This window comes from Prionailurus viverrinus, chromosome B2, assembly GCF_022837055.1.
Source record: "Prionailurus viverrinus isolate Anna chromosome B2, UM_Priviv_1.0, whole genome shotgun sequence".
Lineage (NCBI taxonomy): Eukaryota > Metazoa > Chordata > Mammalia > Carnivora > Felidae > Prionailurus > Prionailurus viverrinus.
The window spans coordinates 145216045-145241426 of NC_062565.1; the positions used below are offsets into that span (position 1 = coordinate 145216045).

Sequence of the window (25382 nt, forward strand, 5' to 3'; positions counted from 1 at the left end):
CCAGGCACCGTTTCCAACACAGACATGAATTTGAGAGTCTCGTGTTTCCACAACATCTACGCAGGCTGAGCCCATCTCTCTTCTGCAAAGAGTGAGCAATCCATTAGTGATTCTAGAAATCTGGAGGCACAATTGCTAAAATGTCTTTGGCTGCTTAAGAGTGCCAATGGAATCAGTCACGGAAGAGATAAGAGCCCTCTTGCTCCTGGTGCACTGGATTGTGCTGCTCTGTTCTCCAGTGAGTACCAGGACCCTGCCTCACTCTGGGGTGGATCTGAGTGAAACAAAACAAAATAGAACAGAACAAAACAAAAAGCTCCTGGGTCACATGATTAGCCTCCAGCCTGTTTTGGTACCAACTGTCATTCAGAGCATTGGCCTATGCTATGAAGACGCTGTAAAACTGGGTAAACACATTCAGTAAGAAGATCAAACAAACATAATGCAATGAAGGCATTCTTTCAACAAATATTTACTGGTGCTGCTAGTGGAAAGCACTGCTCTGTAGAGTTGGAATACATACGTGAACTCTAGACAGAAGTCCCTAAAATAAGCTCAAATTCCAGGGACGTGAGGGGTAGGCGGGGTGCAGAGAGATGACCATTAACAATGAACATAAAAAATAAATAAATGAGTATTTAAGAAAATTATAGTCCTCTGGTTGAAAAAAAAATAAAAAAGGAAAGAAATGGTGGGCTAGTTTCAGGGGCATGCAGGGGGAGTGAGCACTGGATATGGGCGAGGGAGACGTAGAGTCACTGAGAGCCAATATGGCAGCCCATGGGCTGAGCAAAGAAAGCCCTATGAGAAGCAGCTAATGGCACAGGGGTGAGGCTCGTGTAGGAGCTCTGGACTGAGAGACGTGGATGTAGAATCATCCGAGGGATGCCTTGGGGTATTTAAAAAAAATTTTTTTTTAATGTTTATTTTTGACACAGAGAGAGAACAAGTGGGGGAGGGGCAGACAAAGGGGGATAGAGAGATTCCCAAGCAGGCTCCGTCAGGCGGGGCTGGAACCCATCAACCGTGAGATCTTGACTTGAGCCAAAATCAGGAGTCGGACGCTTAACCGACGAAGCCACCCAGGCGCCCCGGCTGAGTTCCAATTCTAACAAGGAGGAAATGGTCAGTTTAAAAAGAAACAGGTTTTCTGAAAACGAAGGATACATTTTACGTTCCAGTCTTGCTTTTTTGTACGTGAACATTAGCTACCAAGAAAAAGCCCGCCGTACTACAGAGTACGCTAGTCGGGATTCCGACAAATCTCTCAGGACGTTTCCGACGTGGACTTGCCCTCACGGCGTGCTCTGGCCTGTTCATCATCTCGGCACCTGTGGCAACGAGGCTTCTCTTTGTTTCAACCTTGGAGTCCTTTGTTCTCAACAGCTCATGCAACATCCACGTACACACACTCGTGTCCGCCAAAGTACACAACGCACGCACGCCAGACGGTACTGACATCCACAGATCTGAGTTGCTTTTATTTTTGTTCACAACACTCACAAAATCTAAGACAAAATCCAGTAAGGCACACAACAATTCCTATCTCCACGGGCCACGTTAGAATTCACGCAAGTCAACGATAACGAAAACGCCTGCAGCGAGCAACTTGGTTGAAAAAGTCGCGATCGCTCGTCACTTACATCGTCAAGAGTCACAGCCACGGAAAAAGATGGCAAGACATGGCCAATAATCAGGTGTGCTCAAAAGGAAATGATTTGTGGCTGATTGGTTTGAATAAAGAGTTCTTTTCCAAGTATTTACATAAGGTACAAAGTGAATTTGAATTCCATGAATTTATAATTTGTCACAATCAAATAGAAGCCAGGACGAAATGTGTCGCCGCCCAACAGGAAAGGGCGGTTAATAATCAGACAAAACGTGCGATCGTTTTGGGGTGGGTGTGCAGCACTGGGAGTGATCCCTGTAAACAGCACCACTGCCCCGTGTGTCAATTACCGGGAGGGCATGAGTTCATCTCACGGGGAAGGCTGGCTTTCTCAAGGAGACAGAAATGCAAGCCAAATGGAAAAAAGTTGGGTTGCCCATAAATCAGCTTGAAGCCTGGTGACGAGAGGGCAGAGCGGTGCTTTCCTGAGATGCAATCCCCAGGGGGGTGGAAATCTGATGTGTGGATGGCACTGTCTCCCTCTGGAGAACAGCTCAGCAGAAAGGCACAATCAGAAACCCCGAACCTCGCCCAGAGGTGATGGCCCAGAGGTGATTGTTTGCTCCTCTACTGCGCTTGAGTTCATCCAAGAGCTCACATCACCGTCTCCCACGGCTGGTGATCCAGCACGTGGCACCCGGCTGGATCGATGCGCTTAAACACCGCTCATTTACGAGGGAAACGTTGCCAAGCCCCTAGAAAAAGTTTACACGAATTTAGCTATAAAATATATTAATGACTTAAAAAAATTTTTTTAAGGTTATTTATTTTTTGAGAGAGAGTGAGAGTGGAGGAGGAGCGGAGAGAGGGGGGAAGACACAGGAGCAGGCTCCAGGTTCTGAGCCTTCAGCGTGGAGCCCAAAGCGGGGCTCAAACGCGTGAACGGTGACATCACCACCTGAGCCGGGGTCGGACGCTTACCTGACTGGCCACCCAGGCGCCCCAAATATGTTAATGATTTTAACAAAAGCAGAAAGATGAGGGAATTTTTCTGTTCCTTTATTACCAGCCTTGATAGTCTACACCCGGTCTGACACACGCTGAGGAGCTGGGACCAGCGGGACAGGGGGGCATCTGAAGGCACGGGCCAGGAGAGACCTGGAATTTATAGACCTGCAAGTGGGCAGGGTGGGGCTGGAGAGAGGGGTTTGGGGGGCTCACAAGTAGCAGGACCCTGCATCAGAGGCTAGTCGACTCCCGGAGGGTCAGCAGCCATGCCCACGGGGACAGAAGCCCCAAGCGAGAGGGAAGGTGTCCTCAGTGGTCTGCCTGGCTCCCGGGACGGTGGGCCGCAGAAGCAGGTGCTCAACAAAGGTCTGTTGAGTGGATCAAGGAGGCCAGTCGAGGCACAAGTACAGGTGAAGAGTTGGAGACCAGACAAGGATGTGCTGAAGAACCCAACTGCCAGGAGGCAGAACAAGGTGAGGGACGTGTCCAAATCCCCAGGTGACAGCTGGGACGGAAAGAAACAGGCAGAAGCCCAGAGCCTAGCTGAGGCCAGATTAGCTGAGGGTCCGGGATAAGTCAACCCTGGGGCCTCGGAGCAGTCTCTCGGAGGCAGAAACCGAACCAGCCTGGCCGGCCTGGGTCCTGGAGCTCATTGGGCATCTGCCTGAGGGGAACCGAATAAGGGAGGGAGTCACTTCTCTGGTTCGCTCTGTTTCCCTATTTATGCACCGGAAGAAGTCCATCGGCACCATTTCCGGCTACCCCTGCCTCGGAGGAGCTGCCAAAGACTATTCAACTCTCAGGCCAGCAGGGAGGTGCCTGGTGCCTGCACTCAGCCCTCAGAGTCCTCCCCGGGAACGCGCCTGCAAGAGGACCGTATGGGGTTGGGCTGCAAGTTGGTGTCTCTCAAAACTATGCTTTTGGAGGCTCCCAAACCTGTTGTGCCAGACAGGCCTGGGATAAAGGCAACTGGGCCAGCTAACTGGAGCCGCCGCAAGTCGGTTCACATCCAGCTTAACAGTAACAGTCGTTCCTTTAGAGAGGCTACAGCTATGGCCTCTCTCTAGTATTTTCAATACTGACTTTAAATCCCCCAAAGGGAATATCTGCAGACACTTCTCTCTTCTACAGACCTCAATACAAGTTGAATACTAATATTAAAAGAGTCTTCATGATTGGACATGACAGGCTAATCCTATTTAACTCAGGAGGCCACCTCTACCTAAGCCTATGCTTTGCATTTCTCATCGGTTGCTGGCTTCGAACATGACTTGCCAGACGTGAGTTCCCGTATACGCAGGGGTTGAAATGTCTGCCCGGCCCAGTGGGCAGATTTGTGCCGTATCTCCAGCTCCTGGGCGTTACAGCTCCTCCCTTCTCTGCTACTTTGCACACTCCTGAATCTGCATGATATAAAGATCCAATGATGGGGCACCTGGGCGGCTCAGTCGGTTACGGGTCCGACTTCAGCTCAGGTCATGATCTCGCGGTCCGTGAGTTCGAGCCCCGTGTCAGGCTCTGTGCTGACGGCTCAGAGCCTGGATCCTGTTTCAGATTCTGTGTCTCCCTCTCTCTCTGACCCTCCCCCATTCGTGCTGTGTCTCTCTCTGTCTCAAAAATAAATAAACGTTAAAAAAATTAAAAAAAAAAAAAAAGACCCAATGACCGTGACTCAGCCTGGGCTGGTTCCTGCGACTCACGCGGAAATATTCCGGTTCCGTTGCGTGAGTGCTTCTCCCGGGTATGTCTTTCTGGCACAGAGAGACATAGGCAGAAACTGGATTTTAACCCATAATAAGTTCTTTGTGAACCTTAAACATCCTAGTCTTTTATGTCCTGGAGTCAAGCACACACATGAGATACAGAGATGTTTGCCAGAGAGAAGAGGCCCATCGCTTGAACCACCCACTAGAAAGCTCTCACCCACCTCAACAACAAAAATCCCGAGGTTCCTATTGGTGGCTCAAACTCTAAAAGTCTCAACACCAATCTACTATAACATCCCTTTTCTTTAAGTTTGTTTATTTTGAGAGAGAGAGAGAGAGAGAGCAAGCGAGGGAGGGACAGAGAGAGAGGGACAGAGAGAAAGAGAATCCCAAGCAGGCTCCGTGCTGTCAGCACAGAGCCTGATGCGGGGCTCGAACTCACGAACCGTGAGATCATGACCTGGGCTGGAACTCGAGAGTCGGACACTTAGCTAACTGAGCCACCCGGGAACCCCTACAACATCCCCTTTGTAGGTGCATGTACCCACTCCTTTACTACTGACACGGCATTACCCTCAATGCACACCAAATTGGGCGGAGGAGACAATCGAGCTGATGTATGTCTGCAGGAAAGACTGTGGCACGCACCCTTCCACGAAGGGCTGTCAACCTTTCCCTGCCCCCAGAGCTGGGGAGCTGTTGCAGTTCAGACAAGCTTGCCTCTCTCTCTGCTGCTCCAAGTCCTGTTGACAGGGATTACAGAAAACAAACCGAAAATGACATTCAACTAAAGCCAGATGCGCGAGGCCGCCGAGAGCTCGCGGGCCTCCAGATCTGACAAGGCTGCTTCGCATCTGATGAAGGAGGGACGGTAAGACACCTCCACCCAAAGACTAGATGCTGATGCCTGGTTCAAAGAGTCCTGACCCCACGCTGGGGTCGTGGGCTGGGCTGAGAATAAACTAACGGATGAGGGAAACAAAACTGGAGGCTCTCAGGGCTCCTGGAAGAAAGCTGCGAGGCAGAGAGGCCACCCCGTTGCCAGCCTCTCTGTCCTCAGGGAACCCTGTGAAATTCGCAACCCTCTTGCATCAGGAGGGCAGACGACCTGTACCCCTGCCTTCGTGAACTCTCTCGGGCTGTTCCATCCACACAAAGGGTTTCCACGCACCCCCTCCCTCCCCACGCACCCCCTCCCTCCCCACGCGCCTACTTTGCGCTACTCATCGAAGCTCCAAAAATGCTCGAGCAGCATCTGGTACCCCAACTCTCTCTTTTAAGGTAATTTCCTGAGTGATTCCACTCCCTGCCTTGACTTCCTCCCCTCCCCGAGCGTGGGCTTCCCTTCTGCATTTGGCCTCATCTCCCACCTGCTGATACTGCCCCCATGATGCACTTGCGCTTTGCTCCCAGGCTTTCCCATCAGGATTTCCTTTTGGGCACAGCATGGCTCTGGGCTGACTCACAACATTTCTGAATGATGAGCAGATCAACAAGGAGGCACGCCGGGGGACAGACCAGGGCAGGCGCAGGTGTGGAGATGCACAGAGACAGGAGTGCCGAGGGAAACGCGGTCCTTTTGCTGGGAAGCCGAGGCAGGGGGACGCAGCGGAGGGTGGAGGTGGGGGGCACGAGGCCCCTCAGGTCGGAACCTGGATCCCAGTCATCTGTGGGCGCCCAGCACCTAGAGCACAATGCCTGGGACGTGCTAACAGTAGGCGCTCGATAAATGTTTACTGAAATGAATGGAAGGCATTCCATTGTTTGCGTGTGCTTTTCAAAAATGAATCGGGTGTCAGGTGGAGGATGTGCTGGGGGAGGGCGGGGGCGGGGGCCTCTGTTCAAAGCTCATCGCAACGATGCCCACAACATGGAAACCTTTCCCTGCATCTACCTGGAGGGCCAAGCATGTGTGTGCTGACCCAACGTGAAGGCGCTTGACTGCATCTTACCTTCTCTCTCATGAGCCCCGCCTCTAGTGGGGAGATAGAGGGCTATCATCTGTTCCTTTCTGCTTAGAGATATACATTGTACGTGAGTAATCACCTATTTACGAGCATCCAAACTGTCCTGGTGAAAGCAATGGCCTGGCAGGGACATCTGCTCTACTTGGCACATGGAGATTTCCAGTGAGAAACGACCCACAGCCTTGGAACAGAATGAAAAAGTGCAGCCAACAGCCTCCCTTCCAGCACAGCCAGGAGGCTCCGTGGCCAGGGGCTCTCCCGGGGCACTCAGCGCAGCTCTCCGCATGGCTGGCACTGCCTGCTCCCTGCGTGGCCCCCACGAGATCGTGGTTGGGCTTCAGGATGCTTTGTCATTTTGGTTCCCCTCCCTGCTCACCTCTTGGTCCAGAGCCTGTGCTATGGTGATACCTACCTAGGCCTCTGAATGTCTACTCGTCCATCACTAGATGCGCTCTGTGCTGGCTGGTGTCTTTGACCAGTTGGATCCTCCTTTCTTCGAGGAATAGAAGCATACCCTTCAGTGGCGGGCATGTGACCTGGACAAGGTCACTTCGGTAATCTTCCCTGTCCAGAGTGACAGTGCAGACAGCGGTGTGCTGGGAAATGTTTAACAACCAGCTCTCCAGGGGCGGGGGCGGGGGCGGGGGCGGGGGGGAAAGCCTCAATTTATGGCTTTGCCGACTTGCACGGTGTAAATCTTCCCACTGCAGTAACCATTGAATGCGGAGTTATATAGCATTTTTACCATATGTATAGGGCTGATGTAAATAACCTCCAGAAGAGACGAGGTAATAGTAAAATGCAACAAATTAACTAGGGAGTGACAAGTTTGGAATATTTATTACCTTTGTTTAATAATGTAATATATTGTGAGTTTGTGATGGGTGTGGTTAATTGACTTGGAAAACTGCTGATTTAGCAGCTCGCTCTGGTGACCCTGTGCTCTGCTGGTTATAGGGATGATGGGCTCGTGACTCAGCTTGGGCCAGGCACTGGAGCTGGGGGGTGGGGGGGTCCCCTTTCCTTCTCGGTAGCATAAGTGATGGGGACGTGGGGGGGGCGGGGGACCCCTTTCCTCCTTGGTAGCAGAAGTGAGGAGAATGAGAGTTTGGAACTTCGGGAAGCCATGCTGGGTGAAGAAACCCCACGTGCGAAGAAGCAGGGCCACCAGCACAGAGAAGCTAAGTGAGCTAGTCTGCCAGCCTCCTGGCTGCTGTGGCCGGTGGACGCCGATCCGAGCCACCCTCCCTGTAGTTTGCTATTGTGAGCTGGTAAAGTCCCGACGGGTCCTTCAGCCCAGCTGGGCGTCAGCCCCACACAACTGAGAGTCCTGGTGCACGGGTCCTCTGTCCCTCTTCTCACCCTTGGTTCCCATTCTCTGAGGTCTGGCTGACATCATTCCCTTTCTAGAGCCTTCCCTGACTAGTCCAGACTCTACTAACTAAAATCCTACAAGACTCAGGTCTCTCCCATATTACTTTGGAATGAGTAACATAGTCTTCTGTTCCCTCGTGTGTGTAATACTTAGTTGCACGGTGAAACTAGACCAGTACCCAATAATAAACAGCCTTGGGCTCATTCAATAATTATGACTTGAGAACACTGAAATGCAGCCAGTGCATCCGAGTATTCCAATCACCCACACCTGGGGGCTACATAAAAATGCCTTCAGGGTCGGGGCGCCTGGGTGGCGCAGTCGGTTAAGCGTCCGACTGCAGCCAGGTCACGATCTCGCGGCCCGTGAGTTCGAGCCCCGCGTCAGGCTCTGGGCTGATGGCTCAGAGCCTGGAGCCTGTTTCCGATTCTGTGTCTCCCTCTCTCTCTGCCCCTCTCCCGTCCATGCTCTGTCTCTCTCTGTCCCAAAAATAAATAAACGTTGAAAAAAAAAATGCCTTCAGGGTCAAGCGGGGTGGTCCCTGTGCACAGTGGCTCACTCTAGGACTGGGGTGGGGCGTCCCCTGGCTTATCCACATGACCTTCACAGAGAGCGCTCTTGCTCTGTGACAGGAGGGTGCTGGCTGCCGGCCCCACGGGGAGGATGGACAATCAAGCCTCACTGCCCCCAGGAAGTTCACATTCCCTACAGCAATGAGGGAGGTCAAGGCAGAGACAAGTGCCCGGGAATCCTAGGAAAGAGAGGGACTCATCTTTTGAGTCATGGTTTGAGGGTAGGAGCCAGCATGGGCTTCCCAAATGGCGGGACTGAGTCAGAGTTGCCAAATTAAGACTTCAGGTGCTGAGTCACATACTAACCACTGGCCTTCACTGCACACCAGCCAGGACCTTGGCTGGAAGGCATCACCTTATTCCTTGAATGTGGTAATCCCCCCTTTTAGTCCAAGAAAATAATCGTAAGCACCTCACACATTATTTTGATGCAATGACGTGGAAGATTTTTTCCACTTGCACATCTCAGCCAGGAACTGTCCGATCTAGTCCAGCCTTGGCCGAAACAGTTATGAGAATAGCATGACAATGACCTCCAAGGCAATGTCAGCCAGGCATAGTCGCCCTCTAAACAAAAACCTCACATTAAAAAAAAATTACTGTTGAATTTACACAGCTCCTTTATAAAGCAATACACGTGAAGGCCATGTTTACAAAACCCAGATGATTAGCCGTCAGGACGTTCAAAATAAAATGTCACGTTAGAGTGTCTGTCAAAAGATACTCCTTTTGAAATGAAAAGCGGCGAATTCATATGATAAAAGGCAGGTTCAGTATAAAATTAATGCGTGGGCGTGCACACAACCATAATATTTCTTGTCCTTGGCCCAAGGTCACCCACAAGGAGCAGACAGTGAACATTAGCTTGTTTCCTTAGTTCTGGAGATGGGTTTAGGCCTGGGTGGCTGTGCCTGAACCCAAGTTAAGGAGATGAACTTGTCAGTTTACCTGGGGCTGTCGGGATGGTAAAGCTGGAAATCCCACATCCTGGGGATCCTGCCCCTTGGAGGCAAACCCGGAAGGCTGGTCGCCCTCAACACCCTCCACCGGAGTGAATGGAACCCATAGGGAAGGAAGAGGCAGGTGGGGGGAGGGCCCTATTGATGTGGAACCCTCCCCTCCCCCACGCCCATCACCTCGCTCCTGGAGCCATGGTTAGGCGAAGCAGTCACCAAAGGAGGCCTCTCCTTTCTAACCTTCTGGCCAGTTCAAAACGTTATTTTTCTTACCAAAAGTATTTGATTCTATCATCTTAAACATAATTTGTTAAGTGTCTCCCTCTGCCCATCTAATGGAGGCCATGCCAGCCTCTCCCTCCCTTAGCAGGGAAACATGACTTACACCTCAGTCATCTCTTCATCTGTCCCACGTCTACTTCTTCTGAAGCAAGTCCCCGTATTCTTGTAATCGTTTGTTGAGCTCTGAGGGTTACCTCAGCAGAAAGCCTCCAACACTCTCTCCTCAGCACCCAGGATTGTGGCAGGCACCCTGCAGCCCTGTTTCCCCATGAACGTTCCTGACTCAGATTCTTAATGTTGGAAGGGATTCGGAAGGTCGTCGAAGGGATTTGGAAGTTTTCCACGCAGACAGGTGGTTTGAAGAAGGCCCTGTAACACATTCCCCGCAAAGGAAGTTCTCCCGGTCTCCTCAGAGTCCAGGGGCTAGGCTCCCCGTTTCCTAAACCGCCTTGCTGCCCCCAGTCTCCGCCATTACAGATGTGTCTGGGTGGCTTCTTCCGCATGCCCGTCTCCTTCCTTCCCAGGCTATGGGCTACATCGGTAGTCCCTTCTCCACGTAATGTCCTGCTAGTATTGACACAGCTATGGCGCCTCCCAGGCCGGTCTCCCTTCCCAGGTTCCTCCACCTTCCCAACCACTCCCTCCTCCCCCATCCCAGGTTCCCAGAGCTCCTCGTAGGGCATACTCAAGCCCATCTGGCCCACACCTGCTGACTAAGTACATAGTAACAGCAAGAATACCTTCACCTTACATTTTTATAGCGTGTTAAATTTTATTTCCCTCATTTTGCGCATGGAAAAACAAGGCCCAGTCACCAAGCTGGTTAGGCCAGTGCACAGGAAACCAGGACGCCAGGCTCCAACTGCAGTCTCCTTCCGGGAACACCAGAGCAGGACATCCCCCACCCCTGCCCCACAGCCCTAGACACAAGACATCCAAATAAATCCAGCCCGAAACAGCTGCGTGGGGACCGCGAAGGCAGCCCGAGAATGAGAGAGAAGACCCACTCTACTCCATGCCTCCCACGGGATGGACACACTGAGATGGGCAGTGGCCAACTATGTATTTTGAAACATTATGATGAAACACGGAAAAAATCGTTATTTTTCTCCAAAACCAAATGCGGAGGCGAGGGAATACTTTTAATCTGATAGCTTCCCTCCTTTCTGAAGACCCGGGGAAGAGCCTGAGAAAGGATGCCTCAAACTGTTTGAAAATGCCTCGCCTCCCATCTGGACCCAAGACAAACTGAAATAGAGGAAAACAGGGAAATACTTTTTGCCATTAGTCTTTCCGTGTCTCTGGAACTCACGTCTATGAAGCCTGTTTCTTCCTTGCCTCAAACTCTGTGTCACTTAAATTCTATTGTCAGCATGCCCGTACCCAAATCCACACGCTAAGGCAGTGGTCTCCAAATGCTTTTGATTGGTTCAGCAAAAGAAATTAAATATGCACTATTAGCACATGTAAATTGTTATGTATAAAACAATTGATGTTTTATATAAAATATTTTAAATGTCTTTTCTCTTATCTGTGTATATACGATCAAAGAAACAGAAATTAGAAACAGAAATTTCTTTCTATACCCTAATGGCTTCTCTTGTTTACCTCCTGGGGAACACCCACACCCCATCGTCTTCTGAAGTTATGAGACACCCAAGTCCAACTTATAACCTAATTTGAAAGTTGTAACTTAAGTCACAAGTGAAACTTAATGCTTGCAAAAACAAATGTCGACCTTGGCTGAGAATTAATTTATTTATAAACCACATCAACAGCTAAGACACCTTGCTTCACATCAAGCGTCTGCTCATACAATTCAATATCACATAAGTATTCCTAATTTTGCTGTCTTTTTACTACCCCTATTTGAAATTTGGAGCACTCAGTCTCCCTATCTAACATATAATTTCCAGGGGCAGCTGGGTGGCTCGGTTGGTTAAGCACATCTGACTCTTGGTTTTGGCTCAGGTCATGGTCTAGCAGTTTCGTGAGTTCGAACCCCGCGTCGGATTCTGCTGACAATGCGGAGCCTGCTTGAGTTTCTCTCTCTCTCCCTCTCTCTCTACCCCTCCCCCACTCATGCTGTCTCTCTCTCTCTCTCAAAATAAACTAAAAAAAATAAAATGTAATTTCTTATACAAAGGATTCTATATATTATATATAATATATATCCCTCTACTGTGTGTGAAACATATATGCACACACACACATATATTTAAGATACGGAAACGGATGTGACTCAAGTTGAACGTGGCATATGCTCTACAGTTGCATTGCTCTTTAAAAACTTTTTTTACAAGTCCGGTGTCACTTAACATGCTCCTTTCACTGAATCAGTTACAAAAGATACGACCAGTTGGCTATTTAATGTGCTTGCAATCGCCAGGAACACGAAGCACGGGGCTGAGCTATTTCTTGAGGGGACTGAGCTAGTAACATACTTCTGTCGTTAGATCTCAACCCCAATACCTCTTCGCCCCGAAAAAAACCCCAAAAAGGTGGCGGTACAAAGAACTAATTTTGTAACAAGCTTTGCGTGATAAAGGTCAGCAAAGTAAAAAGGCCAGTTCTGCGCTAACGGTCTCGTCGGGAGGTGCACGGAGTGTAACACTGATCACGAAGAGACGACATCGTATCTGAACGAAGCTGGGCGGACGCCGTCCTTGATACTTGAGAATACAAAATCCAGGCACATGGAGGCCAGAACAGACTGCCTCGCTGAGATTGCTTCATCTGCTATGACTTCTTTATGCAAGGCAAGTAGGGGAAGAAAAGATTCGCTACCTCCTTTATGGCAGAGAGGTCATTACTCAGACAGACTCAAGTATTGCATTATATGTAAGCGATTCCCTTTCCTTGACACTTCTGAGACCTTTCTCCAGGGCTGAAGAAACATTTAATTCTATTTTTCCCAGGCAGATTGCTTTTGGTGGTGAGCCAAAGCAGATCTGGACTTGAATAGTGTACTTAAAGTGATAAAAATAAACGCCAGTTGGAAATAGAAGAAATAAAGAATGAAAGAAGCATGCAAGCCATCTCTATCCACTGGAAGATCCACATGCCAATCATGGCTGGACCCGAGCCGGACTGCCTCCTCCGGGCCAGCGCGTCGCCGTCCGCGTGCCGTGTCACCAGCCCCACTTCACCGAGATCCCTGACTTTAAGGGAGTCCTTGGCTTGGTCCACAAGCGAGGACAAGGCTAGCTGCGTGACCTGTTTCTTGTGCTTCCAGTAAAACAAGCCAGGGAGGTCGAAAGCCAGGCGAGGGGGAAGAAGGTGAAATAAACGCAGTGTCCACACTTACTGGTGCCCATGGATTGGGCTTTACTTTGTGTTTCACAGCCACAGCGGAAGGAAAAGGACTTAGAAAAGGAAAGTGTGCTGGTTTGCTGGGGCCGCTATAACAAACTATCCCCAACCGAGGCGCTCAAAACCAGAAATACTGTGCCAGTTCTGGAGGCCACAAGCCCCACATCAAGGTGTAGGCAGGTTGGTTGTCACTGAAACTGCTGGAGAGAATCTGCTCCAGGCCTCTCCCGCCTCGGGTCTCCCCATGTGTCTCCCCGTGTTTGCTCAGTGCACGTCTGTCACGGTGTCCCAATTGTCCCTTTTTATAAGGACACAGTGCTAGTGGCTTAGGGTCCACTCCACTGAACGCTTCCTAATTCGATGATCGACAAAGACCCTGTTTCTTAATAAAGCCACATTCACAGTCACAGGTGGTTAGGACTTCGCAGCCTCTGGGGAGGCGGATGCAGCTCAACCCATAACCTGAACACGCGGCTCTGGGGCCACATGTCCCTCTCACTTCCTTTCTACTGAATCACTGCAGTATTTGTGATGGGGTTCACCGTGCTGTATGCGATCCCGGGAAGGTAGGGCCCGAAAATCGTCACCCGGGTCTCCATGACTTTTGCCACACCCAGCCTATACCCAGCCTTACCACACAAAGGGCTCACTTAAAATTTCCCCCCTCGACTGCCTTCCACAAGCCACTCTCTATTTAGTTCTTCTTGGTGTTTGGGTTTTTATTTTGTTTTGGTTTCTTTCACTTTAGAAGACATGCTCCACGTATGAGGTAGAAGACATTCGGAAAATACAAAGGCAATTAAAAAAATTTCTAATTATAATTCCTAAAAATGGCACTCTGATGAATTTATGTCCAGTCTATATTTATGAGGTTCGTATTATATTGTACAGTTTTGCATCGTGCTATTTTTACTTAATATTATACTTAGGGTATAAGATGGTTCAAAGAAATAAAGACCCAGCTGGGTATCTTTCTATAAAAGATTATGTGTGAACAGATTTTTCAAAAAAAAAAAAAAAAAAGAAGAAGAAGAAACCAAATTAACAGCTTCTCAAGCACATTTTGAACAATGCTGCTTAGAGCAAAACAGAAATAAATCCTGACGTAAACTGATGTTCATAACGCTTGGAATTCCCGAGGACAAACACTTGGGGTTCATCTAGGAGACCAGGAGCTTCGAGTCCACTCTGCACACATGTCTTTGCTGTCCTCCTGGCCTAGGGGGCTGCAGCTGGCTCCAGTCTCCTGACACAGGAAGGTTCTTGATGGGATTTGGTAGGACCCCCTCCTTTTGATGGCCGACGGCCTGAAGAAACCCATTTGTCCCTTGGACACGCTAAAATATGCCTTTTCCTCAGGCCAGACCATCCTTCCTCTTCTTGCTAACACACTGCAAATCCTCCTCATTCCATAACACCTGGCTAGTGACATGTTTCAGTAGAACACGACTCTACCCTCTCACGGGATGGGCTGTCCCTTCCTCTGTTCCCTGAGTTCCTCCACCTTAGCTTTTCTGTCATGCTCCACAATGGCTGGTGTCCTCATGCCTTCCTCATGAGACTGGATCTCTCTCAGGGCAACCGACCAGAGCACCTGCTGAGCAGGGACAGGCATCCTGTAGGGTTACCTGGGGCCAAGACTGTGAATTAACATGCCCAGGGTGGATCTTAGCAGATGTTTGTTTGACATTAGCCATGGGTGTTAAAATAAGAAGTCTTATCACACACTATCTATGTTTGTTTCAAAATATGGTAGAAAAAAATGCATTTTGGGACCTCAGCTCTCCTACTTACTAACTGTCTGACCTTAGACAAGTCACCTGACCTCTCGGAGCCTCAGTTAACTGAGCCACAAAATGGGGGATTGCCTCAAAATCCCTCAAAAGAGGGATTATAGCCTCAAACAAGGTAAAGGATATAAAAGTTTTAGCATGATGCCTAATTGCCTAATACACAGTCAACACACAGACCGCAGTGATAGCAATGATTAGAAATGAAAATAACTACCCATTATGATTTCCCTTTTCCTTTTTCCACGGCCCTGTGGAACGTCATGTACTACAATCGCCACTTGGACATTTGGCCTCAGCCCAGAAGCCTGGTCCTCAGCCCCAAGGCCACACTGGTAGCCCGGCAGAGAAGTTCTGTGCTGAGGCTTCCTGGATATAATCACGGTTTCTCCGCTTCCTGGGTTACCCTGGGCAAACTGCTTAACCTCTCTGTGCCTAAAGACTCAGAGCAGTGTTAGAACAATAGGTGCTCTTGTCCTATTAGCTGGGCAGAAGTCCGCAGAATAAAGGGGCGGACCTGAGGTTTGTTCCGCTCACCCTACACGTGCCAGCATGCCCTTACTTTTCTCCTGTGCTTCATTCTGGTGTCGTTTAAATTCAGACACTCAAGTTCTTTTGCTCTGTAAGGAATTTTAAATGAGATCTAACCTCAGCCAATTTCTGGATCGCTTCGGCTATATTCCTGGAGGAATGCTAACTTGCTAACCTGGTATGGTTTTCTGTTTGTGCTATCTAAGAGGGCTTACTAAGTGAGGAGAAAATGGAGGAGGTCTGCTTCGCCCAATCCTGGGACAAACGGGAAGGTTTGGGCCCGGGAACAATGACGGCTGTGGCATGTGGCAGGCAGGACGCATTACAGATGCCTTTGTAAGATGTTATGATGAGACCTTTAGAAGACCAGACTGGAAGCTCCCTGGGGGCAGAGCTTCCTATCTCACCACTATGTCCCCGGGACCACAGTGCCCAGCACATGATAGGTACTCAATACTTGTTGAATAAATCACCAGAAAAAAACCCAAAACGCTACGTAGCATAGGATCTCTGTTGCTTGATACTTCTCATGTCATGGATCTTGTCTTTGGATTCTGCTGTCATCGCCTGGGTCGACACAGAGATATACTCCTTAGAAGGGGGGATTAGGAGGAGGAGGACGCTCTTTGCCGGTTCCTGAAAGCACTCGTTCAACATCACCGTGGACGTTGAGGAATCTCCCAGGTCAAGCCATCAGAGGGTGACTCCAGGTGAAGCCAGCAGCGTTTGCTCGGTAAAGCTGGGGGTGGGGAGACCAATGCATTTCAGGGGACGCAAAGGGTGCCAGCGGGTGGCAGAGCGCAGAGAGGAAGGGGCCCCCATAGAGAGCTGAGGGTCCCTCAGGGAGCTAGGCTTTGCCTTCTAGAATGGTAATCCATAGGGGCAGCGCTGAGGCACCTATCATGAGTCCTCAGAGTCCCTTCACTGACCACTCATCGAAGCCACCATCCGATCACAGAGCTGTAGCAAAGGAGAGAGCGCCAACTGTAGGCTTTTCTGCCTCTGTCCATCTACAGCCCGGCATCTGTGCCCTCCGGGGAGGTGCTCACTGCCTGGCACCCGCTAAGGATGCAGCTGGAGACTTGTGATGACAACACCCAGGTTTCGGGTCGTGGCTCCCAGCGGAGGTACTGGCAGGTCCCCCCCAGACCCACATTTCAGCAGGAGCCAAGACGGCGTGTGTAGGGTCAAGACTAGGAGCTTTGGGATTATCTGACAAAGAGCCTCTCTGACATCCTGGAGGAGAGACCACTGTGGCAAATGAAGGGGTCTGACAAAGAGCCTCTCTGACATCCTGGAGGAGAGACCACTGTGGCAAATGAAGGACTGAAGAGTGAGAAATCATTTTGGACTGAAATGAGAAACTCAGCCCTGCCCTCAACCAGGCTGGGGAGAGAGACATGGATCAGCCAGCAGCCAGGTTCACAGGACGTATCGTTTCTCCCAAGGTCATGTCGGAAAAGGTTACAGCGGCCCCTTCTTTGCTGGGTCACTCTCGCACCCATGACGCGTGCTGGCTGGGGGAAGAATCTGGTCTCTGTCTCAGGAGGATGGGGCTACCTCCCTCTCCCCATGGTCTTCGATTCACACGCACCCCGGGAATCGAATGCCTCGGGGACACACAGCTTCGTGGGCGTCTCAGAGCTTCCACCCTGCCTGCGTGCGCGTGCCTTTGTTGAGGCTGTTCTGAAAAGTTCCTGAGCCCTGATCCTTCCAGAGAGGATCACAGACTGACTTCTGCCAAGCTCACCAGACTGCCGAGCCCTCTCCTCAGGTCACAACTCTGAAGTGACGTACACACCCCAGAGTCCATTGCCAATGTGTATTATTATTACAGCAGGAAAACCAGCGTCTGTTCCAAGGCAGGACACATGTAGGTGGTGACCGGAAGCTTGCTTCTCTCGTCATGCTCAACCACTGCCTACTACTGATTAGGTGGCCATCAACCAGGTCAGGGGAGCAGCAGGGGTGCTAAAGACAGGCGGGAACATCTTCCCAAGGGCAAAAACAAAAATCTAAACCCTTAACTAGAAAAATCTTGGAATCTTGGTCAATTCCACCCCATTCCTTTTCTTCAAATGTGAGTTCGTGTTTTCGAGTTACCTATCCAAGGAGTTAAGTGCCACCGTGGGAGAAGTGAAGAGTCAGGCTGTAAGCAGGAAGGTAGGACATTCTCTTGTACATCTTGGCACCGTAGATGCTGGCTGCCCCCTCGCCACCGTGCGGCCTTGGCCCTGGAGCTGTGCGTCAGGCAGGCATCGTGACCGTGGGCGCCTCAGTCCGGAGGAACTAAATGGCATTGCAACTGCACAGGGCTAGTGAAGAGCAGCAGGGAATTTGGCAGTGAGGCCCCGGGGCTGGGGGGGGGGGGGTGCGGGGTGGGGGAGAGGGAACAGGGGCGTCTCCATTTTGCTTTGGGCTCACCAAGAGTCCTTCCCTTGCTGAAACATTAAGTCATCTGTAGTCCTCCCCTGCCCCACCCCCTCTTAAAAACTCTGCCATTAACAGGTTCTTTTAATCTTTGGGGTTTTTTTTTGTGGTGGTTGTTTTTAAACCTGCAGTGTCAGAAGGGAAGAAAAACAAGCCAGCCAATCTTGGCTACCTTTCCCTGGATATTAAAAGGCACATCCTGTGCAATGGAAAGGTAATTCAATTCTACTCCTTGCCTTGCATCTTGTCACTTTCTTCCTGCTTCTCTCCTTGCAGAAGCTGACTCCACCCTGCCCGTCCCCACTCAGCTGCCTGCCTGTCTTAGCCTTTCGTGCGGGCAAATCTAGGGGCAAGTGAGATACAACAACCCTCCCAAACCCAGCCATCTAGATTAAACATGCCTTCAAATTGTTATTCATGATGTCAGTCCTGGCCACTAGACTGAAATTCTCTGCACCGTGTGTCTTGCCAGTAACCACGCTGTCTTTGCTGCATTTCGTCTCTACTTGTCATTCACATCCGTGTGGCCTTTGGCACGTGCGTTTCCCCACACCAGGGCTGCGGATTACTTCGGATTTACCTGGCACAACACCAAGCTCTTAACAAACATTTAAAGAAAAAGGGATGATGACACAGCCCTGTTGGTAAAGTGAACAGGGTGAGGGAGGGGGCCTGAGTCTCCAGGAGACAATTTATTCTGCCTTTTTTCTTAAAATATCAGTGGCCAGGGATGGCTGCTGCCGATTTTCTAAGCTTCGGACTGATTCATACGCCAGAAGGCACAATCAAACCCCACAGACAGTTTTCATCTCAACTTGGAGAGAAGAGGAGGAGGGTGAAGCCAACAGAAGGAACCTGACCGTCTCCTACTCCAAGCTGCCGAGGAACCCACGGACCGTAGCCCGTGACCTTCAACGGCCCACGGTCTGTGTGTTACACGTCCTCTGTTGTGGTTGTGAAGCACTCAGAGAATAGGGACATCTACCAGCTAGAACAAGTGAAAGGAGAAAGAGAAGGAGAGTAGCTTTGCCGTGTAACACATGCCAGGGCAGCAGGGGTGAGGAATCTGCTTTGCATGGAACTCGTTATAATGAGGTGCCCCCAAGCCGGGCCCGGGATGCATTGCCCTTCTCTCCCACCATGTTCTCTTTCCCCAGGAGCCACGGCTGCTCCTTCCCTTCTCTATTCACATAGCTGTACAATGGCCCTGCTTCTATTCAGTCCAGAGCCTGCAGAAGCTTTCCTCTGGGACACCGTGGATGGATGTACTCCCAGGCCTTGTAGTGAGACTGTCTGTCCATCACACTCTGTGTGGGGAAAATGCTAGTTGTCTTGGATGGTTAGTTCCTGAGTTCCACTTGGAATTATTCTAAAATCACTCCATCAATTTGTGATGGGTAAAAATGCACTTGCTTTCTGAATTTGTCCCCCATCTTAATTTCCACCAGAAACAAGTGGGCTAAAGCACTCTCGGAAGAATTGGACCTTATCCTGCCATAGCCTTGGGTGTCTTCCCCACCTACTACAAACAAAATCGAGTACTCTTGGGAACTCACCTCCCGAATTCTACCTCTTTCCTCTTGACTCCAAATGAGAAACCCAGTTCCGAACCACGTGCTTGACACTTGGTTGGGGTTGTGACGGTGCCAACAGGCATGGTTTCAGCTTGCAAACTGACAGATGTTGGTATCTCACAGGTGTGTGCGCATCACATAAATACAGGTTTCGATGAAGAGCGCAATCAGCGTTGCTTTGTTAAATTTGAGTTTTGTTTAAAGAGATGCCGATTACCGGAGTTAAAATTTTACCTTAAAATCATAAGGTACGTCTCAGACAGTGATCGCCTTCTCTTGACTATGCAAACTCTTCTCTCTTCAAACAGCTACAATTCAGCTCAGACATCTCTTACTACGGCCACCGTGCTCTGAAGAGTCATTCCCTAAGTACCACAGACCAACGTGAGAGTAAAATGTATGACACGGAGACTTGCATTAGGTACTGGGGCATCGGGTACCGCATCCGATATGCCATAGACAAATGGCTTCAAGACTCTCTTTTTTTTTTTTTTGCAGTTATAGCTTGCCTTTGGGATGTTATGAATATCTTCAAGACATATTTATATAAAACACACTAATAAAAGACTTAGGGGTCTAGCACTGACACCCTATCAGAAATAGTATCAGAGAGATTTGTAAGTTCTGAGTTGGTGAAAGAAATCACGGATAAGGATGTTTCTATCATTTTCTTGTCACAAGTCGGTATGTTGAGGTTTAAATTAATAACTGATTGGATCAGGAGTAATCCATTTGGATAATTGTAAGCAGCCTGTATTGTCTGGATTCAAATTCACATTTAATTGCTTCATTTAAAGGGTTTCAGGAAGATGCCAATAATTTTGGACTCGTGGTGCATCTAACATAGCCGAGATTTTTAAATTGCCTGATGTGAAAGAGCTCATATTTTTAAATATATTCACACCCATATATATAATTGGTTATGATACACTGCCTTCCGTACTCTTGAGAATAGGTACAGGTTTAAGGTCAGTCAACAACAAAACTCATCTCCAGGCACTCCCAATATTCTGATTTACTTCTTTTCACTTCAATTTTGAAATTCGGGCCAGTGGAATTAGTCACGTTTAAAATAGCTGAGTATAGGGGTGCCTGGGTGGCGCAGTCGGTTAAGCGTCCGACTTCAGCCAGGTCACGATCTCGCGGCCCGTGAGTTCGAGCCCCGCATCGGGCTCTGGGCTGATGGCTCAGAGCCTGGAGCCTGTTTCCGATTCTGTGTCTCCCTCTCTCTCTGCCCCTCCCCCATTCATGCTCTGTCTCTCTCTGTCCCAAAAATAAATAAACGTTGAAAAAAAAAATTTAAAATAGCTGAGTATAATCAAACACAGACACACAAACACACAAATCAGTGTCCATAAAACCGGAGAAATCTAAATAAGGCTGGTGGATTGTGTCACTGTTGGTTTTCTTGTTGGGATGTTATACTGTAGTTATGCAAGAAGTTATTTCTCACTAGGGAAAACTGCCTGGAGGGTATAGGGGAGCTCTCTGTGTCATTTCTCACAACCCCAGGTACGTCTACAATTATCTCAAAATAAAAAGTTAAAGATGCAGGGCAAAAGAACAATACGTTACATTGCCATTTCGCTGTTAAAAACATTATGTATCCAAACATATGCACACAGACCCACCTGCATACACACATCAGAGCCATAAATCCGTAAAGATCTCAGTACACAAAATAATGCCATTTCCATAGGGCAACTAAGAAATCGTTAACACTGGTTGCCGCTGAGGAGGAAAATGAAAACACAGACAGAATGCAGATTTACTTTCCAGAGGCGACCGTTCTGCGCCTGTTGAGCTGCACCGTGGGCTATTGGCATCACTCGGTCAAAAATTAGCTTTTGAGGAGTGAGGACAAGGCAGACATTCCCAACCTAAAACAAAGGAACGGACACAAAAGAACCAAAAGCAGCTTGGGCCGCCGGGCAAGCCCGGGGAGCCGCTCCCAGCCCTGTCTCCGACACCCCGCAGCGGTGAGGATACAAACAGAATAAACGAGACTCTTACGGCTGGAGACGCAGTAGGACAGTCTGCAGTTGATCCTCCTGAAGAGCTGCTTGTTAATTGGCCAGAGAAGGAGGGTGAAGAGCTGAACGGTGTTGATTATTAGCCCCGAGGCGATAAATACGTAACAGAACACGAGGTGGCACAGGAACTGAGACTTCAGCAACCCAAGGAGGTCCATGGCGCGGGGTTGCGTTGATTCAGACAAATAAATACTCGCAGGAGAATATTTCCAGAGGGAACCAAGGTCCGCCACCCAGGAAAGTGTCTAGAACACAAACCAGTGTTACACGTTACAAAAATATAAGACGTGCTTTTAGAGTGGGGGGGGGGGGAAGAAAACCCTCTTAAAATAGACTCTTACAATGAAACACTTTGTACACGAGTTGGTTTCTTTTTATTCGGCAGTCACGTGGTGCTTACTTATGTCAGGCCGGGTTTCAGCCCTTTAAAAGTAATAGTTCCTTTCATTGCCCCAACACCCCGTGAGGCTGGGACTGTTAGCACAGAGGAGGGGACCGAGGTCCTGGGAGGGTAAGCAGCCCGGCCGCGGTTCCACGGCTTCTACGGCTGCCAGGTTCACAGGTGGCAGAGCTGGCTCGAGTCCTGCGGCTCGGCTGCTGTGCGAGCTCCTGTCTTTGGTGATCACAGCAGAGGCTGTGTTTCCGGGTGTCCCCTCCTGCTGCCACCTCTGCCTGAACACCCTCCCCCGTCCACTTCTCTTCCTCCAGATCCTGCCTGCTCCAACGTCCCTTCTGGCAAGCTGGCCCGTGTGACGTTTAGGGATACCCCTGGGGTGGCCTCTGCCTGCCGAAGCTCCTGTCCCAGTGTGTCCCTGGAGGACACCCTCTGCTCTTCCCCCTTCCCCCACTGCACCGTCACTGCTCCCAAGTACACAGTTCTCCTGAAGATCATCATTTTCTCTCCAGTGACTGGAACAGTCATCGGCACATAGCTGGAGCTTAATTTTTTTTAAAAAGTTTATTTACTTATATTGAGAGAGATGCAGTGCACAAGCAGGGGCGGGGCAGAGAGAGAGGGAGAGAGAGAGAATCCCAAGCAGGCTCCGCACTGCCAGCACAGAGCCCAACATGGGGCTTGAACTCATGAACCACAAGATCATGACCTGAGCTGAAGTCAGACACTTAACTGGCTGAGCCACCCAGGCGCCCCTCGGGGAGCTTAATTTAAAAAAAAAAAAATGTGGAATGATTTAATGAAGGTAGACAAGGAATGGGCTTTGAAAGATCAGTAAACACAAATGACCAAGTATGAAGGCAAGAGAACCACCCCCACCACACCCCTCACACACACACACACACACACACACACACACACACACAGTTCTAAAATCAGAAAGAAACTCAAATAGCAGCCAGACTCACGGCCTGGTAATCAGTCTCCGACCCCAAAATGGAATAATGATATGACTTTACAGTGTGGCAAAAAAAGCCTTTGAGGGCAAGCGTGAAGGCAGGAGTTTCAAATACTCTGATGGCAAAAGGAAGAAAGCTGAGGCAGTCACGCACAGCAGCCTGGTTCTCCTGGAAGCAGGATCTCACTGCAAACTTCTCTAGAAGCAGCCCAAACTTAGCATAAACCCTCCAACAGTAATAGTGGAGAGATCAGTCTTTGTTAATAACACCAAAAAATCTACATAATAGTTTCACATCTATTATATCATTTTAAGCTTCCCATGAATCTAATGAGAAGAGTATTATTATCATCCCATTCTTCAGAATAAGAAACTGAGATGACTCACAGGTTGGGTGATTTGCCTAAGGTTGTCACAGCCCATAACTAATCATAGGTCTCTGTCTTATCTCCAAGTTCTTTCTTGTGCACCTGCCTGGGCTGCTTTGTTGCCGGGGGGGGGGGGGGGGGGGGGGGGGGGCTGGGGAGCTCTCTTTGGCTCTGCGGAGCAGCTCAGAGATGACCCCAAAGGCAAAAACGAGCACAGCCTTCAGTGGAGTTCAAAATCACAAGCTATATTCAGAGTGGGGAATGGGACTTGCTTCTGGTCACCCAGACTGGTTTTGAAGATGGCCGTGGGCAGCAGGACAGACATAAGGTGTGTTCCTCTAGAACATTTACACTTGCTTAGATGATCTGGAAGGTACACGGTACTCCCACCTGGTTTCCATATGTTTCTGGTAGGGGGAAGTGGAAAGTAACGTTGGGCCTGATTTCTCTGGAGTCAGCTGAGACACCCGACCCCCCCAGAAGCCCTGCTCTCTGGCACAAAGCCAAGGGTCTGCGGGGACTGATTGATGCATCACGTCTCTGACCTTTCCCAGGTGGCTTTTCCCACAAACATCTCCAGGTTGTCAAACTCCTTAAGACACACTTGGTTCCAACACACTCAGTCTCTCTCTAATGAGTAGGCATTAAGCTGGCAGCCCCCTTTCAATGCACTTGACTTTTAGGAGCCACATAAAGAGGAGTGATGTACGTTGGTTTACAGTGTGGCAGCAGTTACAGGACGATGTTGAATATTCATGCGCTTTATTCACTGTCCCTAGATGAGCCACTAAAAGCTTCCAGACAATCTGGCCAAAAGAAGTAGGATTCTTCCCTAGGTCTCTACGATCTAGTACGTGTGAAGCATTTTGCAAATCCTTTGCTATGCTGACTTAACACTAAGAAAAGGAAGATAGTGGACTTTGGAAACGCAGGAATGAAATGCTGCCTTCCTCGACTTCCAGTCAATAGTAGGACACTACAAAGAACACGGAAGATTTTTTTCCCTTGTAAAAGACCAGGGACCACCATGCCCTCAAGTGAAACCTTTGCTAGTACCGCACGAAGCAGGAGTCTATGTAATACTGGTGATGTTTAAGGGGGAATCACAGGCAGGCGGGCCTCGGTTGCTTTGGTTTTGCACACACTTCCTCAAATTCTCTTTCTAGACTAGTGTGGTGGCCGAGCGCGGGCTTGGGTCCAACTGTCTGGGTTTGAACCTCTGCTGTACCTCTTACTGGTCGTGTGCCTTCAGGTAAAGTAACCCTTCTGGATCTCAGTTTCTCTATCTGTAAAGAGGGATCAAAATTCCAAGGAGACTATTGTTTTTCTTTCTTTCTTTCTTTCTTTCTTTCTTTCTTTCTTTCTTCTTTCTTTCTTTCTTTCTTTCTTTCTTTCTTTCTTTCTTTCTTTCTTTCTTCCTTCCTTCCTTCCTTCCTTCCTTCCTTAACCTAAACCAATTCTCAAATTTATAGGCAAGAGCAAAATAAAAGACTAGCCAAGGAACTGCCTGAAGAAGAACAAGGCTGGCAGGTGCCATGAGTTTGTTAAACAATTTGACTGACTTAGTCTCAGAGCTGATTAGTAATAAAGAGACACAAGGCTAAATCATTTAAGGAGGTATCTGTTGGGTAAATATGTGTTGTGTGTCTTAAGTTTATTCCAGATGGAAGTTTGGGGGGCCACCCTACCCATACTGAATAAGGAACAGCTTTTTTTGAATGTGGTCATCAGCCAATTCGGTGCCCTACTGAGGAGAGATGATAGAAATATCTGACCAGTGGTGAAAGCAGTTAAAATTACTTTGCCTACTTCCCTTTCAGATGCGTGACTACCTAGAATGTTAGGGGAAGAAACTTTCCAGCAAATTCACTTCAGCAGCTTATACGAAGCAAGGAAATGACAAAGAATTTTATTTCACAGACTGTCAGAACAAGTAATTTATGGAGTTTGTAAATCAACAAATAACCATGAAGCTGTTTCTCTGTCATATTGCTGTGAGCAAAGATATTTCTTATCATCAAGGGCAATGATGAAGAACCTATGTGCCTGAAAGCCCAAACGAGATGCTGCCATGGTCTGGTTGGGATTCTTGCACAGGGCAGAGTGTGGACGGCACATCAGGGGCTCCCAAGTGGCCTTTAACCCGGCCCGTGGGCCCCTCCCTGGCACTCGCCCACAGGCCCCGAGAGCTGACTCCAGGCTTGTGAGGTACAGCCCCTTCCCTCGTGTTCACGATGGTAAATCCAGCCCAGGTGATCTTTGAGGAGGGGACAGAGGGGAGAGATGACATGACTGGGGCTTGGCACACAAGCTGGCTGTGCTGAGAACAGGAGCAGGGGTCTTGCCAGATACTGAAGCCCAGACCAGTCACAACCCAGGGAACGCAGGTAACATGTAGGAGGAATTGCCGGAACAAGAAAACATTTTTTTTTAAGTTTTATTTATTTATTTTGAGAGACAGAGAGAGGGTGAGTGCGAGCGGGGGAGGGGCAGAGAGGGAGGGAGAGAGAGAGGGAG

General features: G+C 49.2%; 1 protein-coding gene across 8 annotated transcripts in view; it reads right to left on the reverse strand.

Annotated features, from left to right (window-relative positions):
- AGPAT4 (1-acylglycerol-3-phosphate O-acyltransferase 4) overlaps nt 1-25382 on the reverse strand; it is a 125844-nt gene that overhangs the window by 68214 nt on the left and 32248 nt on the right. For 7 of the 8 annotated variants that reach the window (XM_047857827.1, XM_047857830.1, XM_047857831.1 and 4 more), the window contains exon 2: nt 21126-21390. The exons of the other annotated variant lie outside the window; for it this stretch is intronic. In XM_047857827.1, the coding sequence (XP_047713783.1) occupies nt 21126-21303 (178 nt within the window). In that variant the 5' untranslated portion in view covers nt 21304-21390. The remainder of the gene's footprint in view (nt 1-21125; nt 21391-25382) is intronic. 8 annotated transcript variants of the gene reach the window in all.